The following is a 22,090-nucleotide window of genomic DNA, read 5'->3' as shown; positions in this document are numbered from 1 at the left end:
ACTGTGACGCAGCCCGGCACACCGCCACCTTTGTGTGACAATAATGGAATGACCACGAGAATGACCACCGCCAGGGAACATTTGGGCATTGTTCAGGGAACCAATGGGAATTGGAACAAATAGACAACCTTTGTGTGTGGATGTGAATTTTGAATGTGAATGTGAATGCATGTTGAGTCAATGTATTTTTCGCCCGGCACGCCTTTCAAGTCTACTCCGTGACCAAGAGGGAAAGGGGGACGTCATACAAAGACACAGCCAATCAGAGATAAGCCTGTTGGATTTATGCCAAGTTTTTTAGGCTTGTAAGACATTAGTGGAAGTGGCAAAAGCCAGTTTTTAAAAAAAATCCAAAATGCCCTATACACCATCTGGCTTTTTCTGCGACCGGTTGATCCGGGAGAGAGAGAGAAGAGACGGAGAAGGTTCCCTCAGCAAGCCTCTACGCTTCAGCGGACAGGACTTTGCCACGCTGAAACAAGAGTGCCTCACCAAGAAGTGCCTGTTTGAGGATGACACCTTCCCTGCCTCCGTGGAGTCCCTGGGGTACAAGGAGCTGGGACACAAGTCCAACAAGGTCAAGAACATCGTCTGGAAGAGACCCAAGGTAGGAGGGGGGAAGCAGGGTGGACATACAGGAGAGGAGGATGATTCAGTACAGAGGGGATGGAATGGACACGCTTGTGGGAGGTGGGATGATATCTACAATACCGAGTCAACAACAAGGACGTTTCAGGATGTTTGAAAGGGATTCATGATGGCAAACATTTTGTGGAATCTTATCTGGATCTACATGTTCAGCTAAGTACTGAACAGAGAAATCTAAGGACCTCTGAGGTACTTATCACCATTCATTATGGGATGGAATCATGGTTGTTATGGCTGCTTGAAACATGCAACTGTCAGAATGGTTAGAAATGGTTATGAATCATATGGTTAAAGAACGGGGGCAGGGGGGGAGTAGCTGATTATTTAAAATCCCTGGCAAGGTTGATGTGAAGCTATGAATTGGTGAACTATGGTTTATCCATTTGTTTGTAGGGGATGCCAGGGACCTCACCATACGATATTACCACCATACTTAGGTGCCGATACGATATGTAATGCGATTCTCACGATTCTATATATACTGCAATTTTATTGCGATTTGATGATCCAAACATATTGCTCACTATATGTCTGTTGCAGAGAGATGACAGAGAGCATGAGAAAATGAGTGTTGATTGGTCAGGGAAATAAAAGTGCTGAAAACATGTTGTCTCACTATTTAAAAAGAAGATGGAGAACAAGCTATAGAATTATTTTTATTTTGCCGCGGTTACCTACACTAGCAAAATAATAATAATAACAATATTATTATACACTGAGTGCACAAAACATTAAGAACACCTGCTCTTTCCATGACATAGACTGATCAGGTGAATCCAGGTGAAAGCTATGATCCCTTATTGATGTCACTTGTTAAATCCACTTCAATCAGTGTAGATGAAGGGGAGGAGACGGGTTAAAGAAGGATTTTTAAGCCTTGAGACAATTGAGACATGGATTGTGTATGTGTGCCATTCAGAGGGTGAATGGGCAAGACAAAAAAATGTAAGTGTCTTTGAACGGGGTATGGTAGTAGGTGCCAGGCGCACTGGTTGGTGTCAAGAACTGCAACGCTGCTGGGTTTTTCACGCTCAACAGTTTCCTGTGTGTATCAAGAATGGTCCACCACCCAAAGAGCATCCAGCCAACTTGACACAACTGTGGGAAGCATTGGGGTCAACATGGGCCAGCATCCCTGTGGAACACTTTTGACACCTTGTAGAGTCCATGCCCCAATGAATTGAGGCTGTTCTGATGGCAAAAGGGGGGGGGGGGGGGGCAACTCAATTTTAGGAAGGTGTTCCTAATGTTTGGTGTACTTAATGTGTGTATATATATATATACTACCGTTCAAAAGTTTGGGGTCACTTAGAAATGTCCTTGTTTCCGAAATAAATGTATTTGTCCATTAAAATAACATCAAATTGATCAGAAATACAGTGTAGACATTGTTAATGTTGTAAATGGCTATTGTAGCTGGAAACAGCTGATTTTTAATGGAATAATGTGCTGATTAAAGAAGCAATAAAACTGGCCTTCTTGAGACTAGTTGAGTATCTGGAGCATCAGCAATTGTGGGTTCGATTACAGGATCAAAATGGCCAGAAACAAAGAAACTCGTCAGTCTATTCTTGTTCTGAGAAATGAAGGCTATTCCATGCGAGACTGAAGATCTTGTACAACGCTGTGTACTTCTCCCTTCACAGAAGAGCGCAAACTGGCTCTAACCAGAATAGAAAGAGGAGTGGGAGGCCCCGGTGCACAACTGAGCAAGAGGACAAATACATTAGAGTGTCTAGTTTGAGAAACAGACGCCTCACAGGTCCTCAACTGGCAGCTTCATTAAATAGTACCCGCAAAACACCAGTCTCAACGTCAACAGTGAAGAGGCGACTCCGGGATGCTGACCTTCTAGGCAGAGTTGCAAAGAAAAGCCGTATCTCAGACTGGCCAATCAAAATAAAAGATTAAGATGGGCAAAAGAACACAGACACTGGACAGAGGAAGATTGGAATTTTTTTTTATGGAGAGACGAATCGAAGTTTGAGGTGTTCGGATCACAAAGAAGAACATTTGTGAGACGCAGACCAAATGAAAAGATGCTGGAGGAGTGCTTGATGCCATCTGTCAAGCATGGTGGAGGCAATGTGATGGTCTGTGGGTGCTTTGGTGGTGGTAAAGTGGGAGATTTGTACAGGGTAAAAGGGATCTTGAAGAAGGAAGGCTATCACTCCATTTTGCAACGCCATGCCATACCCTGCTTGATTGGAGCCAATTTTCTCCTACAACAGGACAATGACCCAAAGCACAGCTCCAGACTATGCAATAACTGTTTAGGGAAGAAGCAGTCAGCTGGTATTCTGTCTATAATGGAGTGGCCAGCACAGTCACCGGATCTCAACCCTATTGAGCTGTTGTGGGAGCAGCTTGACCGTATGGTACGTAAGAAGTGCCCATCAAGCCAATCCAACTTGTGGGAGGTGCTTCAGGAAGCATGGGGTTAAATCTCTTCAGATTACCTCAACACATTGACAACTAGAATGCCAAAGGTCTGCAAGGCTGTAATTGCTGCAAATGGAGGATTCTTTGACGAAAGCAAAGTTTGAAGGACACAATTATTATTTCAATTAAAAATCATTATTTCTAACCTTGTTAATGACTACATTTCATTTTACTTTTTTAAAACATTTTAGCAGACACTCTTATCCAGAGCGACTTACAGGAGCAATTAGGGTTAAGTGCCTTGCTCAAGGGCACATCGACAGATTTTTCACCTAGTCGGCTCGGGGATTAGAACCAGCAATCTTTCGGTTACTAGCACAACGCTCTTAACCACTAAGCTACCTGCAGCCCCAATTTCCTATTCATTTTGCTATATTTCCTATTCAAACTCATTTCATGTATGTTTTCATGGAAAACAAGGACATTTCTAAGTGACCCCAAACTTTTGAACGGTAGTGTATATTATTATTATTATTATTATTATTATTATTATTATTATTATTATTATTATCGATACTTGCAGTCAAATATTGATATAATATTGTCCAATAGTAATATAATAATACGTAACTGTATGGATTTCTTCCCCATCACTATTTTTTCTGTGTTTCTGTTCTGGTGTTATAGTCCCATTACAGCAGTGATCCATGTATATCCATGTTTCTGTCTTCAGGAGATCTGTGAGAACCCTCAGTTCATTGTGGGCGGCGCCAGCAGGACAGACATTTGCCAGGGAGATCTTGGTAAATAAACAATTTTACACCACACCACACCACCCTACACCACCCTACACCACACCACACCACACCACCCCACACCACCCCACCCCATGTTGATGTCGATTACGGCAGCCCCCCGCACCTCTCTGATTCAGAGGGGTTAGGTTAAACGTGGAAGACACATTTTGGTTGAATGCATTCAGTTGTACAACTGACTAGGTATCCCCTTACCCTTCCCACTACACACTACACTACACCACACTGCACCTCTCTACACCACACTACACCTCACTGCACCTCTTCTCACCACACTGCACTGCACCTCACCACACTACACGTCAACTCACCACACCTCACCTCACCTCACCTCACCGCACTGCACCTCACTACACCCATCACACTGCACCTCACCTCACCTCACCTCACCTCACCACACTACACCTCACCACACTACACTGCACCTCACCTCACCACACTGCACCTCACCACACCGCACCGCACTGCACCTCACTACACCTCACTACACCTCACCACACTACACTGCATCTCACCTCACCACACCATACTGCATCTCACCTCACCACACTACACTGCATCTCACCTCACCACACTACACTGCACCTCACCTCACCTCACCACACCGCACCGCACTGCACCTCACTACACCTCACTACACCTCACTACACCTCACCACACTACACTGCACCTCACCTCACCACACCACACTGCACCTCTTCTCACCACACTGCACCTCACCACACTACACTACATTGCACCACACCAGTATGATGTATTGACTGATACTGAGGAGGGGTCAGGTTTATGATGTATTGACTGATACTGAGGAGGGGTCAGGTGTATGTGATGTATTGACTGATACTGAGGAGAGGTCAGGTGTATGATGTATTGACTGATACTGAGGAGGGGTCAGGTGTATGATGTATTGACTGATGAGTCGGTAGGGGTAGGAGGTTTTATGTACCATGATAACCCTGAAGGGGATACTACAAAGTAGGATCAATGAGTTAGTCATTAAAAAGGCTGAACTTAGATGTGTGTTTTTGGTTGTTGAATCAATTAGACCAAGCCCATTTCAAGCTTATCTTTCAAAAAAATATGGCTAACTCCTTGATCATACTCTATACTATACCCCTCTGGTTACCATTCTCTTCAGGGGAGAAAACATCCCAGCTCTCCCCCTGTGAGGCTCAGGGCTGGCCTCTCTGCCAGTGGCCTCTCTACATTGTACTGGCTCTGTGGAAGGGATTCCAGCTAGCAGCACTTCTCATTGTTGAGCTGTTCGTCCATCCAGTGTCTGTATAAAGGGACCACGAGGGACAAAGGTCCATGCAGGCTGGGACAAAAATATTCTAAACGCTCATAACTGACATTGTTCAATGGTTAACTCCCTGACTGGGCACAGCCTACACACAGGTGTGGAGTGACAACCAGAAAACACTGAGGTCAGCAGTGAGAGACTGTGGGACTATTCCTCAACAACACAAAGATATTGGAGTAAATATTGCATCAGTATTTTCAGATATCAAAGACGGGAGAGGCTAATGCAGACACGCCTGGTGCCCAAAATTGATGACGTATGTCGCACAGCGAGAGTTAAGTGGGGACCTGGTGGGGATGAACGGATTGGGTTCAGTCAGGTCTGTCAGTCATCCTGATGAGCCCTTCCCAGCTAGCTAGTGGTTAGAAACTTCATCGAGAATTTGAAATGTGTCTGCCGAAGTTGGGACTTGGGAGAGTGTTGAGAATCATTCCGTTTTTATCAGTGTAACTGTTCCTTTTTTTTATGTAGATGTTAATGCCGTAGTTATACATTTTTTTGTGTGAAAATCACTACAATACATGTGCTTTAGCTGTCACCCTGGCCTGATATTGGCTACACTATCTAGCTACTTCCCTCTCCTGCAGAACAGCAAGACCGAGCGAAGGACACTCTGCGCCCTGTGGCGTTGGGCTACCGGCTTACAGCCAAACTCTCCCCATTGGGCAGTAGACAGTATCACGGTGCCATCCAGATGGTTACTATCAATATTACAAGTTATTTATCATGTAGGCTGCTATCCTACTGGAAATATGATAAGGGGATGGAACAAATTAGTCACGTAGCTACCGACAGGGACATGTGATACTGCTGCCTAGTGGGAAACACCTCGATACTGCTGCCTTGTGGGAAACACATCGATACTGCTGCCTTGTGGGAAACACCTCGATACTGCTGCCTAGTGGGAAGCACCTCGATACTGCTGCCTAGTGGGAAGCACCTCGATACTGCTGCCTTGTGGGAAACAGCAGTGGGAAACACCTCGATACTGCTGCCTTGTGGGAAACACATCGATACTGCTGCCTAGTGGGAAGCACCTCGATACTGCTGCCTAGTGGGAAACACATCGATACTGCTGCCTTGTGGGAAACACCTCGATACTGCTGCCTTGTGGGAAACACCTCGATACTGCTGCCTAGTGGGAAGCACCTCGATACTGCTGCCTAGTGGGAAACACATCGATACTGCTGCCTAGTGGGAAACACATCGATACTGCTGCCTTGTGGGAAACACATCGATACTGCTGCCTTGTGGGAAACACCTCGATACTGCTGCCTAGTGGGAAGCACCTCGATACTGCTGCCTAGTGGGAAGCACCTCGATACTGCTGCCTAGTGGGAAACACATCGATACTGCTGCCTAGTGGGAAACACATCGATACTGCTGCCTTGTGGGAAACACATCGATACTGCTGCCTTGTGGGAAACACCTCGATACTGCTGCCTAGTGGGAAGCACCTCGATACTGCTGCCTAGTGGGAAACACATCGACACTGCTGCCTAGTGGGAAGCACCAGTGGGAAGCACCTCGATACTGCATCCTAGTGGGAAACAGCAGTGGGAAGCACCTCGATACTGCTGCCTAGTGGGAAGCACCAGTGGGAAGCACCTCGATACTGCATCCTAGTGGGAAACAGCAGTGGGAAGCACCTCGATACAACACTATTGTTCTGGTCATTCACACCAGCGTGCCGTTACGTTAGCTAATTGGCATGTCATGGTGACCAATATTACAAGATATTTCTCCCTCGCCCAATCGAAAATAAACATCACTTTCTTTTACAAGTTTTAACTAGCGCCATGCTGCTGCTGTTGCCATCTAGCCAGCATAAACTAGCCGGGGTATGGCTCATCAGGACCACTGACTGGCCCGGGAATGGCTCATCAGGACCACTGACTGGCCCGGGAATGGCTCATCAGGACCACTGACTGGCCCGGGAATGGCTCATCAGGACCACTGACTGGCCCGGGAATGGCTCATCAGGACCACTGACTGGCCCGGGAATGGCTCATCAGGACCACTGACTGGCCCGGGAATGGCTCATCAGGACCACTGACTGGACCCAATCCATCATAAACTAGCCCGGGAATGGCTCATCAGGACCACTGACTGGCCCGGGAATGGCTCATCAGGACCACTGACTGGCCCGGGAATGGCTCATCAGGACCACTGACTGGCCCGGGAATGGCTCATCAGGACCACTGACTGGCCCGGGAATGGCTCATCAGGACCACTGACTGGACCCAATCCATCATAAACTAGCCCGGGAATGGCTCATCAGGACCACTGACTGGCCCGGGAATGGCTCATCAGGACCACTGACTGGACCGGGAATGGCTCATCAGGACCACTGACTGGCCCGGGAATGGCTCATCAGGACCACTGACTGGACCCAATCCATCAGGACCACTGACTGGCCCGGGAATGGCTCATCAGGACCACTGACTGAACCCAATCCATCAGGACCACTGACTGGCCCGGGAATGGCTCATCAGGACCACTGACTGGCCCGGGAATGGCTCATCAGGACCACTGACTGGACCCAATCCATCAGGACCACTGACTGGCCGGGGAATGGCTCATCAGGACCACTGACTGGACCCAATCCATCAGGACCACTGACTGGCCCGGGAATGGCTCATCAGGACCACTGACTGAACCCAATCCATCAGGACCACTGACTGGCCGGGGAATGGCTCATCAGGACCACTGACTGGACCCAATCCATCAGGACCACTGACTGGCCCGGGAATGGCTCATCAGGACCACTGACTGGACCCAATCCATCAGGACCACTGACTGGCCCGGGAATGGCTCATCAGGACCACTGACTGGCCCGGGAATGGCTCATCAGGACCACTGACTGGCCCGGGAATGGCTCATCAGGACCACTGACTGGCCCGGGAATGGCTCATCAGGACCACTGACTGGCCCGGGAATGGCTCATCAGGACCACTGACTGAACCCAATCCATTATAAACTAGCCCGGGAATGGCTCATCAGGACCACTGACTGAACCCAATCCATTCGTCTCCACTGGACTCTCAGCTGCGTGACATACCACACGTCATCCATTTGGGCACCAGGCGCGTCAGCATGGCCTCTCCCTATCAAGTCCCATCTGGAGACAACAAAGATGGTCACCACTCAATAGTTACATAACAGTGGGGCTTCCGTCCATCAACTCCAACCATTCACGGCCAGGGGTTAGATAACAATAGTTTTACATGTTGTGTACATTTACCAGTAACAATAGTGAATGAAACCAACTTCCCATTGAGCCTGTTGAATGACTGTGTGTTCCTTGGTTTGTGTGTCTATGTGTGTGTGTGTGTGTGTGTGTGTGTGTGTACACTGATTGTACAAAACATTAGGAACACCTTCCTAATATTGAGTTGCACCCCCTTTTGCCCTCAGAACAGCCTCAATTCATCGGGACATGGACTCTACAAGTTGTCAAGTGTTCCACAGGGATGCTGGCCAATGTTGACTCCAATGCTTCCCACAGTTGTGTCAAGTTGGCTGGATGTCCTTTGGGTGGTGGACCATTCTTGATACACACGGGAAACTGTTGAGCGTGAAAAACCCAGCAGCGTTCCAGTTCTTGACACAAACCAATGTGCCTGGCACCTACTACCATACCCCGTTCAAAGGCACTTAAATATTTTGTCTTGCCCATTCACCCTCTGAATGGCACACATACACAATCCATGTCTCAATTGTCTCAAGGCTTAAAAATCCTTCTTTAACCTGTCTCCTCCCTTCATCTACACTGACTGAAGTGGATTTAACAGGTGACATCAATAAGGGATCATAGCTCTCACCTGGATTCACCTGGTCAGTCTATATCATGGAAAGAGCAGGTGTTCTTAATGTTTTGTACACTCAATGTATGTGTGTGTCTTTCTGACTGTGTGTGTTTCTTGGTGTGTGTGTGTCTGTAGATAAGTAACAGTGTGTTTCCTAGGTGACTGCTGGCTGCTTGCTGCTATAGCCTGTCTGACTGTGTGTTTCCTAGGTGACTGCTGGCTGCTATAGCCTGTCTGACTGTGTGTTTCCTAGGTGACCGCTGGCTGCTTGCTGCTATAGCCTGTCTGACTGTGTGTTTCCTAGGTGACTGCTGGCTGCTGGCTGCTATAGCCTGTCTGACTGTGTGTTTCCTAGGTGACTGCTGGCTGCTATAGCCTGTCTGACTGTGTGTTTCCTAGGTGACTGCTGGCTGCTGGCTGCTATAGCCTGTCTGACTGTGTGTTTCCTAGGTGACTGCTGGCTGCTGGCTGCTATAGCCTGTCTGACTGTGTGTTTCCTAGGTGACTGCTGGCTGCTTGCTGCTATAGCCTGTCTGACTGTGTGTTTCCTAGGTGACTGCTGGCTGCTGGCTGCTATAGCCTGTCTGACCCTGAATGAGAAGCTTCTCTTCCGGGTCGTTCCTCAGGAACAGAGCTACTCCGAGGGATATTGTGGACTCTTCCACTTCCAGGTCAGAACCAACCAATCAAAACCACAGAACTAGAATGAGTTTACCAGTTAAATGGGTCAAAACAACTCTCATTATTACACTAATGTCAATGACTATGTTCCACTGCAATCACGGTAAGGGTCTGTGCCATTTCAATTCAGTCAGTTCAGGAATTAAACTTATTCAAAATTCCAGTTTTCCTCATTTAATTTCCTTAAAAGTAGGATAGGAATTTCAGTTTACTTCCTGAAATGGGTGAATTGAAATGGAATCAACCCCAACCCTGATTGAAACACATTATCAACTTTTGTCAAATCCTCAACCATGTATTGCATGGGACAACTCTTTCTCCTCCAGTTCTGGCGCTATGGCGACTGGGTTGATGTTGTTATTGACGACCGCATCCCCACCCTCAACAACCAGCTGGTGTTCACCAAGTCTGCAGAGAGAAACGAATTCTGGAGTGCCCTTCTGGAGAAGGCCTACGCCAAGTATGTACCACTAACCCTAACACTACGCCAAGTATGTACCACTAACTCTAACACTATGCCATGTACGTACCCCTAACACTACACCAAGTATGTACCACTAACTCTAACACTACGCCAAGTATGTACCCCTAACACTACACCAAGTATGTACCCCTAACCCCAACCCTACACCAAGTACGTACCACTAACCCTAACCCTACACCAAGTATGTACCACTAACCGTAACCCTACACCAAGTACGTACCACTAACCATAACCCTACACCAAGTATGTACCACTAACCCTAACCCTACACCAAGCATGTACCACTAACCCTAACACTACACCAAGTAGATAACCCTAACCCCAACCCTACACCAAGTAGGTAACCCTAACTCCAACTCTACACCAAGTAGGTAACCCTAACCCCAACTCTACACCAAGTAGGTAACCCTAACCCCAACCCTACACCAAGTAGGTAACCCTAACCCTACACCAAGTAGGTAACCCTAACCCCAACCCTACACCAAGTAGGTAACCCTAACTCCAACTCTACACCAAGTAGATAACCCTAACCACAACCCTACACCAAGTAGGCAACCCTAACCCTACACCAAGTAGGTAACCCTAACCCTACACCAAGTAGATAACCCTAACCCCAACCCTACACCAAGTAGGTAACCCTAACCCCAACTCTACACCAAGTAGATAACCCTAACCACAACCCTACACCAAGTAGGTAACCCTAACCCTAACCCTACACCAAGTAGGTAACCCTAACCCTACACCAAGTAGGTAACCCTAACCCCAACCCTACACCAAGTAGGTAACCCCAACCCTACACCAAGTAGGTAACCCTAACCCTAACCCTACACCAAGTAGGTAACCTTTACCCTAACCCTACACCAAGTAGGTAACCCTAACCCTACACCAAGTAGGTAACCCTAACCCTAACCCTACACCAAGTAGGTAACCCTAACCCTACACCAAGTAGATAACCCTAACCCCAACCCTACACCAAGTAGGTAACCTTTACCCTAACCCTACACCAAGTAGGTAACCTTTACCCTAACCCTACACCAAGTAGGTAACCTTTACCCTAACCCTATACAAGTCTAGATAGATCAGACTATAGTCTACATCAGGGTTTCCCAAACCACGACCCTAACCCTCACTCTTCCACCCCCCCTCCCCAGGCTTCACGGTTCCTATGAGGCCCTGAAGGGCGGCAACACCACGGAGGCCATGGAAGATTTCACCGGGGGAGTGACAGAGTTCTATGAGATGAAGGAGGCGCCCAAGGAGCTGTACAAGATCATGAAGAAGGCCCTGGAGAGTGGCTCTATGATGGGCTGCTCTATCGACGTGAGTCTCTGACCTTAGGAGCGTGATCCCTTACTTCAACCGGTCTCACAAACCGTAATTGAAGAGACTCACGTCAATAGAGCAGCCCATCAGGGAGCCTCTCTCTTCATTTATGATTCTGAACCATCACCTGACCCATCACCAGACCCGTCACCAGACCCGTCACCTGACCCGTCACCAGACCCGTCACCTGACCTGTCACCAGACCCGTCACCTGACCCGTCACCTGACCCGTCACCTGACCCGTCACCTGACCCGTCACCAGACCCGTCACCAGACCCGTCACCTGACCCGTCACCTGACCCGTCACCTGACCCGTCACCAGACCCGTCACCTGACCCGTCACCTGACCCGTCACCTGACCCGTCACCAGACCCGTCACCAGACCCGTCACCTGACCCGTCACCTGACCCGTCACCAGACCCGTCACCTGACCCGTCACCTGACCCGTCACCTGACCTGTCACCTGACCCGTCACCTGACCCGTCACCTGACCCGTCACCAGACCCGTCACCTGACCCGTCACCTGACCTGTCACCAGACCTGTCACCTGACCCGTCACCTGACCTGTCACCAGACCTAAGAGCCATTTCAGTCAATGTAAAACGTATTACTATGTGGCCTGTCTCTCTCGGTCTAGCCGGGGGTTAGTGCTGCCTTCTCCGTACTCAGTGCACATATGTACCGTGTCGGTGTGGGTACAAATCTGTCCCACTGCCTAATTGACACAATGGCCATGTCCGAATACTCATGCTTGCGTTCTAAATGGTAGGCATTTTGGGAATGCGAACAAATAATGTTTCATAGTATGTGAGATTTCTAAAATGCAGTATGCTTTAAATGCCAAGATGTCATACTCATTTTGGCTTTTCATCTAGTAGAATTGCATACTATTGAGGAAGATAATTTTATTTTGAGACCCACGTATGTCTGACAATAGCTGATAATCAGCTGAGGGGACACGTTGTACCAAAATTAACCAATGGCAGGAATCAACGCAATTGCGCATTAGATGAAGCATTCTCAGTAGGAGAAGCCTAGGATGCTGATATTTGTTGCTTACAGCATTCGTTTTTTACTAAACAGTACGTTCTAAATAGTATGAGTAGTATACAGTACGTTCTAAATAGTATGAGTAGTATACAGTACGTTCTAAATAGTATGAGTAGTATACAGTATGCAGATTTAGTAAGTAGCCAGAGTTCGGACACGGCCACAGCTGTCTTCTCTCTTTCCTGCCCCCTCTACTCACTGTCCTGTCCAATAAAAACATGTACAAAATACAAGAATAGTGGGAACTGCCCCCACTCCCCCCCTAAAAAAAACTCCAGCTATTTCATAAGATTAACAAACTGCATCCAGTGCTATATCAATGATCAACTACCCTCGATGGCCACCACTAAGTAAACAAAACTTTTATTAAAAATGTATCATGATTGCTTTCAAGTGACTCTTGAAGAAAACGGATGGTGTCTGCATTTATCTGGGACGAAACCCTGACCTATGGAGGATCTCAGTAAATGCAAGAGCGATTTCAAAACTATAGGTTTGACAAACTATCTACACAAAATACTCTGTGATGTCAAAGTGAAAGAAAAATTCAAAAGAAAATGTTTTATGGAAAATAAAACACTAATAATTATATTTTGATTAGATAAATAATAAATCCCCTGAGTCAATACATGTTAGAATCACCTTTGGCAGCGATTACAGCTGTGAGTCTTTCTGGGTAAGTCTCTAAGAGCTTTGCGAACCTGGATTGTGCAATATTTGCCCATTATTCTTTTCAGAATTCTTCAAACTCTGTCAAGTTGGTTTTTGATCATTGCTAGACAGCAATTTTCAAATCTTGCAATAGATTTTCAAGCCAATTTAAATCAAAACTGTAACTAGGGTACTCAGGAACATTCAGTGTCATCTTGGTAAGTAACTCCAGAGTATAATTGGCGTTTTAGGTTATTGTCCTGCTGAAACGTGGATTTGTCTCCCAGTGTCTGGTGGAAAGCAGACTGAACCAGGTCTTCCTCTAGGATTTTGCCTGTGCTTAGCTCTATTTCAGTTTTTTAATCGTAAAAAACTCCCTGGTCCTTGCCGATGACAAGCACACCCATAACATGATGCAGCCACCACCATGCTTGAAAATATGAAGAGTGTTACTCAGTGACGTGTCGTGTTGGACCTCAACCAGACATGTGGTAGCTAAGGGGATTATTTAAAGTCCAAAATAAGTCAGAACTGCAAAATGTCACAACTGAAACAATTGATCCCACAGAGTTTGTGTTGTGTGGCTAAATCGTTGTATCTGTGACATGATGGAGTCTGTGACAGAACAGGCAGCATGTCACGCTCTGGTTCCTGGACTTGGTATTTTAGCCAGAGTGTGTTAAGTATTGTTGTGTTTGGGTTGGTTGGGTGGTTATTGGTTGTTTCTGTGTTTGGTTGAGTGACTCCCAATCAGTGGTAACGAGTGTCAGCTGTCGGCTCGTTATCTCTGATTGGGAGCCATATTTAAACTGTCATTGTTCACCTTGGGGTGGTGGGTTTTTGTTCATTGTTCAGTAGTTGTCACTGAGGACTTCACGATCGTGGTTTGTTTTGTATTCTCGTGTTGAATTATTAAAGTCAAGATGTTCACTCCCAACGCTGCGCTTTGGTCATACTTCTTAGGCGATCGTGACAGAAAAACCCACCACAACGAGACCAAGCAGCGTGTCCAGGAGCCAACGCCAGAAGCAACTCTAGCGGATATCCACTTCGACTGGGTCAAGCCGCGTGAGGAGGAGAGAGGTTGGACTTGGGAGCAGAGGATGGAGAGTCTGGAGAGTCTGGCGAGGAAGATAGATGCCTGGTCCATGGGGAGGAGAGACCCCCAGAAAATTTTTAGGGGGGGGCTCACGACGTCGGGGCAGAAGGTGTACGGCCCGGAGGAGTGCAAGAGGTTGGCAGATATGGCCGCCAGTTTAAGGGGGCCACTGGTTACGAAGGGGAAGGAAAGTGTGGAGGCACGGCGAGAGGTACTGGGGTGTGTTACCAGTCCGGTCCGGCCCGTTCCTGATCCCCGTGTAGGGCCAGGGGTGTGTGTCCCCAGTGCGGTTCTGTCTGTTCCTGTTCCTCGCATTGAACCTACGGTGCGCGTCGCCAGCCCGACTCGGCCTGTTCCTGCTCCCCGCACCAAGTCTGTGGTGCGTTTCGCCAGCCCAGCCCGGCCTGTCCCTGCTCAACGCACCAAGCCTACGGGGTGCGTCGCCAGCCCAGCCCGGCCTGTTCCTGCGCCCCGCACCAAGTCTGTGGTGCGTTTCGCCAGCCCAGCCCGGCCTGTCCCTGCTCAACGCACCAAGCCTACGGGGTGCGTCGCCAGCCCAGCCCGGCCTGTTCCTGCGCCCCGCACCAAGTCTGTGGTGCGTTTCGCCAGCCCAGCCCGGCCTGTCCCTGCTCTACGCACCAAGCCTACGGGGTGCGTCGCCAGCCCAGCCCGGCCTGTCTCTGCTCTACGCACCAAGACTACGGTGTGCGTCGTCGGCCCAACTCGGACTGTTCCTGCCACTCGCACCAGGCTAAGGGGGCGAGTCGTCAACCTGGTTCAGCCTATTCCTGCTACTCGCACCAAGCCAGGGAGGCGAGTCGTCAACCTGAGGAGGTCCGTTCCGGCTCCACGTACCAAGCCGAGGGTGCGTATCGTCGGCCAGGTCCGGTCCGTTCCTGTCTCACGCGCCAAGCTAGGGGTGCGCGTCATCAGTTTGGATCCAGCCAGCTGGGTTGGATTGGACCGGGGCCATTACGGGGGGAGTTATGTAGGGTGGTGGTCAAGCCCGGAGCCGGAGCCGCCTCCGAGGAGCAACACCCACCCAGCCCTCCCCTATTTGGGTTTTTGAGGCGCGGTCGCAGTCCGCGCCTTTAGGGGGGGGTACTGTCACGCTCTGGTTCCGGGACTTGGTATTTTAGCCAGAGTGTGTTAAGTATTGTTGTGTTTGGGTTGGTTGGGTGGTTATTGGTTGTTTCTGTGTTTGGTTGAGTGACTCCCAATCAGTGGTAACGAGTGTCAGCTGTCGGCTCGTTATCTCTGATTGGGAGCCATATTTAAACTGTCATTGTTCACCTTGGGGTGGTGGGTTTTTGTTCATTGTTCAGTAGTTGTCACTGAGGACTTCACGATCGTGGTTTGTTTTGTATTCTCGTGTTGAATTATTAAAGTCAAGATGTTCACTCCCAACGCTGCGCTTTGGTCATACTTCTTAGGCGATCGTGACACAGCACCATTGAGGCTGTCTTTTTAAAGCTGCATGGGTCATGCTCTACCAACTGAGCTACAGAGGACCAGCATGTGGGTCGTGGACAAGTAGAGTACTGAGATGCAAAGCCAGCAGGGGGGCTCCAACCCTCCAAGAGCCCAAACATAATGCTTTGTATTTCTTTGCCACATTTTGCAGTATTACTTTAGTGCCTTGTTGCAAACAGGAAACAGGATACATGTTTTGGAATATTGTTCTTCTGTACAGACTTCCTTCTCTTCACTCTGTCAATTAGGTTAGTATTATGGAGTAACTGCAATGTTTTTGATCCATCCTGAGTTTTCTGCTGTCACAACCATTTAACTCTGTAACTGGTTTAAAATCACCATTGGCCTCATGGTGAAATCCCTGAGAGGTTTCCTTCCTCTCTGGCAACTGAGTTAGGAAGGACGCCTGTATCTTTGTAGTGATTGGGTGTATTGATACACCATCCAAAGTGTAATTAATAACTTCACCACACCTATTGGCATCTACCAATAGGTGCCCTTATTTGTGAGGCATTGGAAAACCTCCCTGGTCTTTCAAATCAAATCTTATTGGTCACATACACGTTTTTAGCAGATGTTATTGCGGGTGTAGCGAAATTCCTGTGTTTCTAGCTCTGACAGTGCAGTAATATCTAACAATTTCACAACATATACCCAATACACACAAATCTAAGTAAAGCAATGGAATTAAGAATATAGAAATAAATATATGGACGAGCAATGTCAGAGTGGCATAGACTAAGATACAGTAGAATAGTATGGAATACAGTATATACATATGAGATGAGTAATGCAAGATATGTTAACATTATTAAAGTGACTAGTGTTCCATTTATTAAAGTGGCCAGTGATTTCTAATCTATGTATATAGGCAGCATCCTCTAATGTGCTAGTGATGGCTATTTAACAGTCTGATGGCCTTCAGATAGAATCTGTTTTTCAGTCTCTTGGTCCCAGCTTTGATGCACCTGTACTGACCTCGCCTTCTGGATGATAGCGGGGTGAACAGGCAGTGGCTCGGGTAGTTGATATCCTTGATGATCTTTTTGGCCTTCCTGTGACATCGGGTGCTGTAGGTGTCCTGGAGGGCGGGTAGTTTGCCCCCAGTGATGCGTTGGGCAGACCGTACCACCCTCTGGAGAGCCCTGCTGTTGCGGGCGGTGTAGTTGCCATACCAGGCGGTGAAACAGCCCAACAAGATGCTCTAAATTGTGCATCTTTAAAAGTGTGTGAGGGTTTTAGGTGCCAAGCCAAATTTCTTCAGCCTCCTGAGATTGAAGAGGAGCTGTTGCCCCTTCTTCACCACACTGTCTGCGTGGGTGGACCATTTCAGTTTGTCAGTGATGTGTACGCCAAGGAACTTGAAGCTTTCCACCTTCTCCACTGCGGTCCCGTCGATGTGAATAGGGGGGTGCTCCCTCTGCTGTTTCCTGAAGTCCACGATCAGCTCCTTTGTTTTGTTGATGTTGAGTGAGAGGTTATTTTCCTGGCACCACACTCCCAGAGCCCTCACCTCCTCCCTGTAGGCGGTCTCGTCATTGTTGGTAATCAAGCCTACTACTGTTGTGTCGTCTACAAACTTGATGATTGAGTTGGAGGCCTACTTGGCCACGCAGTCATGGGTGAACAGGGAATACAAAAGGGGGCTGAGCACGCACCCTTGTGGGGCCCTAGTGTTAAGGATCAGCGAAGTGGAGGTGTTGTTTCCTACCTTCACCACCTGGGGGCGGCCCGTCAGGAAGTCCAGGACCCAGTTGCACAGGGCGGGGTTCAGACCCAGGGCCTCGAGCTTAATGATGAGCTTGGAGGGTACTATGGTGTTGAATGCTGAGCTATAGTCAATGAACAGCATCCTTACATAGGTATTCCTCTTGTCCAGATGGGATAGGGCAGTGTGCAGTGTGATGGCGATTGCATCGTCTGTGGATCTATTGGGGCGGTAAGCAAATTGAAGTGGGTCTAGTGTGGCAGGTAAGGTAGGCGTGATATGATCCTTAACTAGCCTCTCAAAGCACTTCATGATGACAGAGGTGAGTGCTACGGGGCGAAAGTCATTTAGTTCAGTTACCTTTGCTTTCTTGGGTACAGGGACAATGGTGGCCATCTTGAATCATGTGGGGACAGCAGACTGGGATTGGGAGAGATTGAATATGTCCGTAAACACACAAGCCAGCTGGTCTGCACATGCTCTGAGGACACGGCTAGGGATGCCATCTGGGCTGGCAGCCTTGCGAGGGTTAACACGCTTAAATGTCTTACTCACGTCGACCACGGAGAAGGAGAGCCCACAGTCCTTGGTAGCTGGCCGCGTCGGTGGCCCTGTGTTATCCTCAAAGCGGGCCCTTGGTAGTGGGCCGCGTTGGTGGCACTGTGTTATCCTCAAAGCGGGCCCTTGGTAGTGGGCCGCGTCGGTGGCACTGTGTTATCCTCAAAGCCGCGTCGGTGGCCCTGTGTTATCCTCAAAGCCCCGTCGGTGGCCCTGTGTTATCCTCAAAGCCCCGTCGGTGGCCCTGTGTTATCCTCAAAGCCCCGTCGGTGGCACTGTGTTATCCTCAAAGCCCCGTCGGTGGCCCTGTGTTATCCTCAAAGCCCCGTCGGTGGCACTGTGTTATCCTCAAAGCCCCGTCGGTGGCACTGTGTTATCCTCAAAGCCCCGTCGGTGGCACTGTGTTATCCTCAAAGCCGCGTCGGTGGCACTGTGTTATCCTCAAAGCCCCGTCGGTGGCCCTGTGTTATCCTCAAAGCCCCGTCGGTGGCCCTGTGTTATCCTCAAAGCCCCGTCGGTGGCCCTGTGTTATCCTCAAAGCCCCGTCGGTGGCCCTGTGTTATCCTCAAAGCCCCGTCGGTGGCCCTGAGTTATCCTCAAAGCCCCGTCGGTGGCCCTGTGTTATCCTCAAAGCCCCGTCGGTGGCCCTGTGTTATCCTCAAAGCCCCGTCGGTGGCCCTGTGTTATCCTCAAAGCCCCGTCGGTGGCCCTGTGTTATCCTCAAAGCCCCGTCGGTGGCCCTGTGTTATCCTCACAGCCCCGTCGGTGGCCCTGTGTTATCCTCAAAGCCCCGTCGGTGGCCCTGTGTTATCCTCAAAGCCCCGTCGGTGGCCCTGTGTTATCCTCAAAGCCCCGTCGGTGGCCCTGTGTTATCCTCAAAGCCCCGTCGGTGGCCCTGTGTTATCCTCACAGCCCCGTCGGTGGCCCTGTGTTATCCTCAAAGCCCCGTCGGTGGCACTGTGTTATCCTCAAAGCCCCGTCGGTGGCCCTGTGTTATCCTCAAAGCCCCGTCGGTGGCCCTGTGTTATCCTCAAAGCCCCGTCGGTGGCCCTGTGTTATCCTCAAAGCCCCGTCGGTGGCCCTGTGTTATCCTCAAAGCCCCGTCGGTGGCCCTGTGTTATCCTCAAAGCCCCGTCGGTGGCCCTGTGTTATCCTCAAAGCCCCGTCGGTGGCCCTGTGTTATCCTCACAGCCCCGTCGGTGGCCCTGTGTTATCCTCAAAGCCGCGTCGGTGGCACTGTGTTATCCTCAAAGCCCCGTCGGTGGCACTGTGTTATCCTCAAAGCCGCGTCGGTGGCACTGTGTTATCCTCAAAGCCCCGTCGGTGGCCCTGTGTTATCCTCAAAGCCGCGTCGGTGGCCCTGTGTTATCCTCAAAGCCCCGTCGGTGGCCCTGAGTTATCCTCAAAGCCCCGTCAGTGGCCCTGTGTTATCCTCAAAGCCCCGTCGGTGGCCCTGTGTTATCCTCAAAGCCCCGTCGGTGGCCCTGTGTTATCCTCACAGCCCCGTCGGTGGCCCTGTGTTATCCTCAAAGCCCCGTCGGTGGCCCTGTGTTATCCTCAAAGCCCCGTCGGTGGCACTGTGTTATCCTCAAAGCCCCGTCGGTGGCCCTGTGTTATCCTCAAAGCCCCGTCGGTGGCCCTGTGTTATCCTCAAAGCCGCGTCGGTGGCCCTGTGTTATCCTCAAAGCCCCGTCGGTGGCCCTGTGTTATCCTCAAAGCCCCGTCGGTGGCCCTGTGTTATCCTCAAAGCCCCGTCGGTGGCCCTGTGTTATCCTCAAAGCCGCGTCGGTGGCCCTGTGTTATCCTCAAAGCGAAGAACTTGTTTAGCGACTCCACTTTGTCCCTATATTTACCTTTTGCCTGTTTGATACACTGTTTGTATTCGGCCATATTCCCAGTCACCTTGCCATGGTTAAATGCTGTGGTTCGCGCTTTCAGTTTTGCTTGAATGATGCCATCTATCCACGGTTTCTGGTTAGGATAGGTTTTAATAGTCACAGTGGGTACAACATCTCCTATACAGTCGTGGTCAAAAGTTTTGAGAATTACACAAGTATTGGAGATATTTTTGACAGATGTTACTATGGTATACTGAAGTATAATTACAAGCATTCCATAAGTGTCAAAGGGTTTTATTGACAATTATATTAAGTTTATGCAAAGAGTCAATATTTGCGGTGTTGACACTTCTTTTTCAAGACCTCTGCAATCCGCCCTGGCATGCTGTTAATTAACTTCTGGGCCACATCCTGACTGATGGCAGCCTATTCTTGCATAATCAATGCTTGGAGTTTGTCAGAATTTGTGGGTTTTTGTTTGTCCACCCGCCTCTTGAGGACCAACCACAAGTTCTCAATGGGATTAAGGTCTGGGGAGTTTCCTGGCCAAGGACCCAAAATGTCGATGTTTTGTTCCCCAAGCCACTTAGTTCTCACTTTTGCCTTATGGCAAGGTGCTCCATCATGCTGGAAAAGGCATTGGTCGTCACCAAACTGTTCTTGGATGGTTAGGAGAAGTTTCTCTCGGAGGATGTGTTGGTACCATTCTTTATTCATGGTTGTGTTCTTAGGCAAAATTGTGAGTGAGCCCACTCCCTTGTCTGAGAAGCAACCCCACACATGAATGGTCTCAGGATGCTTTACTGTTGGCATGACACAGGACTGATGGTAGCGCTCACCTTGTCTTCTCCGGACAAGGTGTTTTCCGCATGCCCCAAACAATCGGAAAGGGGATTCATCAGAGAAAATGATATGATTTACCTCAGTCATCAGCAGTCCATTCCCTGTACCTTTTGCAGAATATCAGTCTGTCCCTGATGTTTTTCCTGGAGAGAAGTGGCTTCTTTGCTGCCCTTCTTGACACCAGGCCATCCTCCAAAAGTCTTCGCCTCACTGTGCGTGCAGATGCACTCACACCTGCCTGCTGCCATTCCTGAGCAAGTTCTGCACTAGTGGTGCCCCGATCCCGCAGCTGAATCAACTTTAGGAGACGGTCCTGGCGCTTGCTGGACTTTCTTGGGTGCCCTGACGCCTTCTTCACAACAATTGAACCTCTCTCCTTGAAGTTCTTGATAATCCGATAAATGGTTGATTTAGGTGCAATCTTACTAGCAGCAATATCCTTGCCTGTGAAGCCCTTTTTGTGCAAAGCAATAATGACGGCACATGTTTCCTTGCAGGTAACCATGGTTAACAGAGGAAGAACAATGATTTCAAGCACCACCCTCCTTTTAAAGCTTCCAGTCTGTTATTCTAACTCAATCAGCATGACAGAGTGATCTCTCCCTCGTCAACACTCTCACCTGTGTTAATGAGAGAATCACTGACATGATGGCAGCTGGTCCTTTTGTGGCAGGGCGGAAATGCAGTGGAAATGTTTTTGGGGGATTAAGTTCATTTTCATGGCAAAGAGGGACTTTGCAATTAATTGCAATTCATCTGATCACTCTTCATGACATTCTGGAGTACATGCAAATTGCCATCATCAAAACTGAGGCAGCAGACATTGTGAAAATTAGTATTTGTGTCATTCTCTTTATCTTCCTGATAAACTCAGTCACCGTATCAGTATATATGTCAATATTATTCTCTGAAGCTACCCGGAACATATCCCAGTCCGCGTGTTCAAAACAATCTTGAAGCGTGGATTCTGATTGGTCAGACCAGCGTTGAATTGTCCTTAGCACGGGTACTTCCTGTTTGAGTTTCTGCCTATAGGAAGGGAGGAGCAAAATGGAGTCGTGGTCAGATTTGCCGAAAGGAGGGCGGGGGAGGGCCTTGTATGCATCCCGGATGTTGGAGTAGCAGTGGTCGAGTGTTTTAGGAGCGCGAGTACTACAGTCAATGTGTTGATAGAACTTCGGCAGCCTTTTCCTCATATTTGCTTTGTTAAAATCCCCAGCAACAATAAATGCAGCCTCAGGATATGTGGTTTCCAGTTTGCATAAAGTCCATTGAAGTTCTTTGAGGGCCGTCGTGGTATCGGCTTGAGGGGGGATATACACGGCCGTGACTATAACCAAAGCGAATTATCTTGGGAGATAATACGGTCGGCATTTGATTGTGAGATATTCTGGGTCGGGTGAACAGAAGGACTTGAGTTCCTGT

At 48.8% G+C, this 22,090-nt stretch overlaps 1 protein-coding gene across 1 annotated transcript in view; it reads left to right on the top strand.

Annotated features, from left to right (window-relative positions):
• Window positions 1–355: 355 nt before the first annotated feature.
• Window positions 356–22,090, top strand: part of LOC311146010 (calpain-3-like) — a gene marked incomplete at both ends in the record, with an annotated part of 63,939 nt that continues 42,204 nt past the window's right edge. The window contains 5 exons of the mRNA XM_084182445.1: window positions 356–607; window positions 3,764–3,833; window positions 9,510–9,628; window positions 9,965–10,098; window positions 11,274–11,442. Coding sequence (XP_084038571.1) covers window positions 356–607; window positions 3,764–3,833; window positions 9,510–9,628; window positions 9,965–10,098; window positions 11,274–11,442 — 744 coding nt within the window. The remainder of the gene's footprint in view (window positions 608–3,763; window positions 3,834–9,509; window positions 9,629–9,964; window positions 10,099–11,273; window positions 11,443–22,090) is intronic.

Source organism: Coregonus lavaretus (assembly GCF_964263955.1).
Source record: "Coregonus lavaretus genome assembly, chromosome: 18".
Lineage (NCBI taxonomy): Eukaryota > Metazoa > Chordata > Actinopteri > Salmoniformes > Salmonidae > Coregonus > Coregonus lavaretus.
This window is presented reverse-complemented; position numbering and strand designations above follow the sequence as displayed.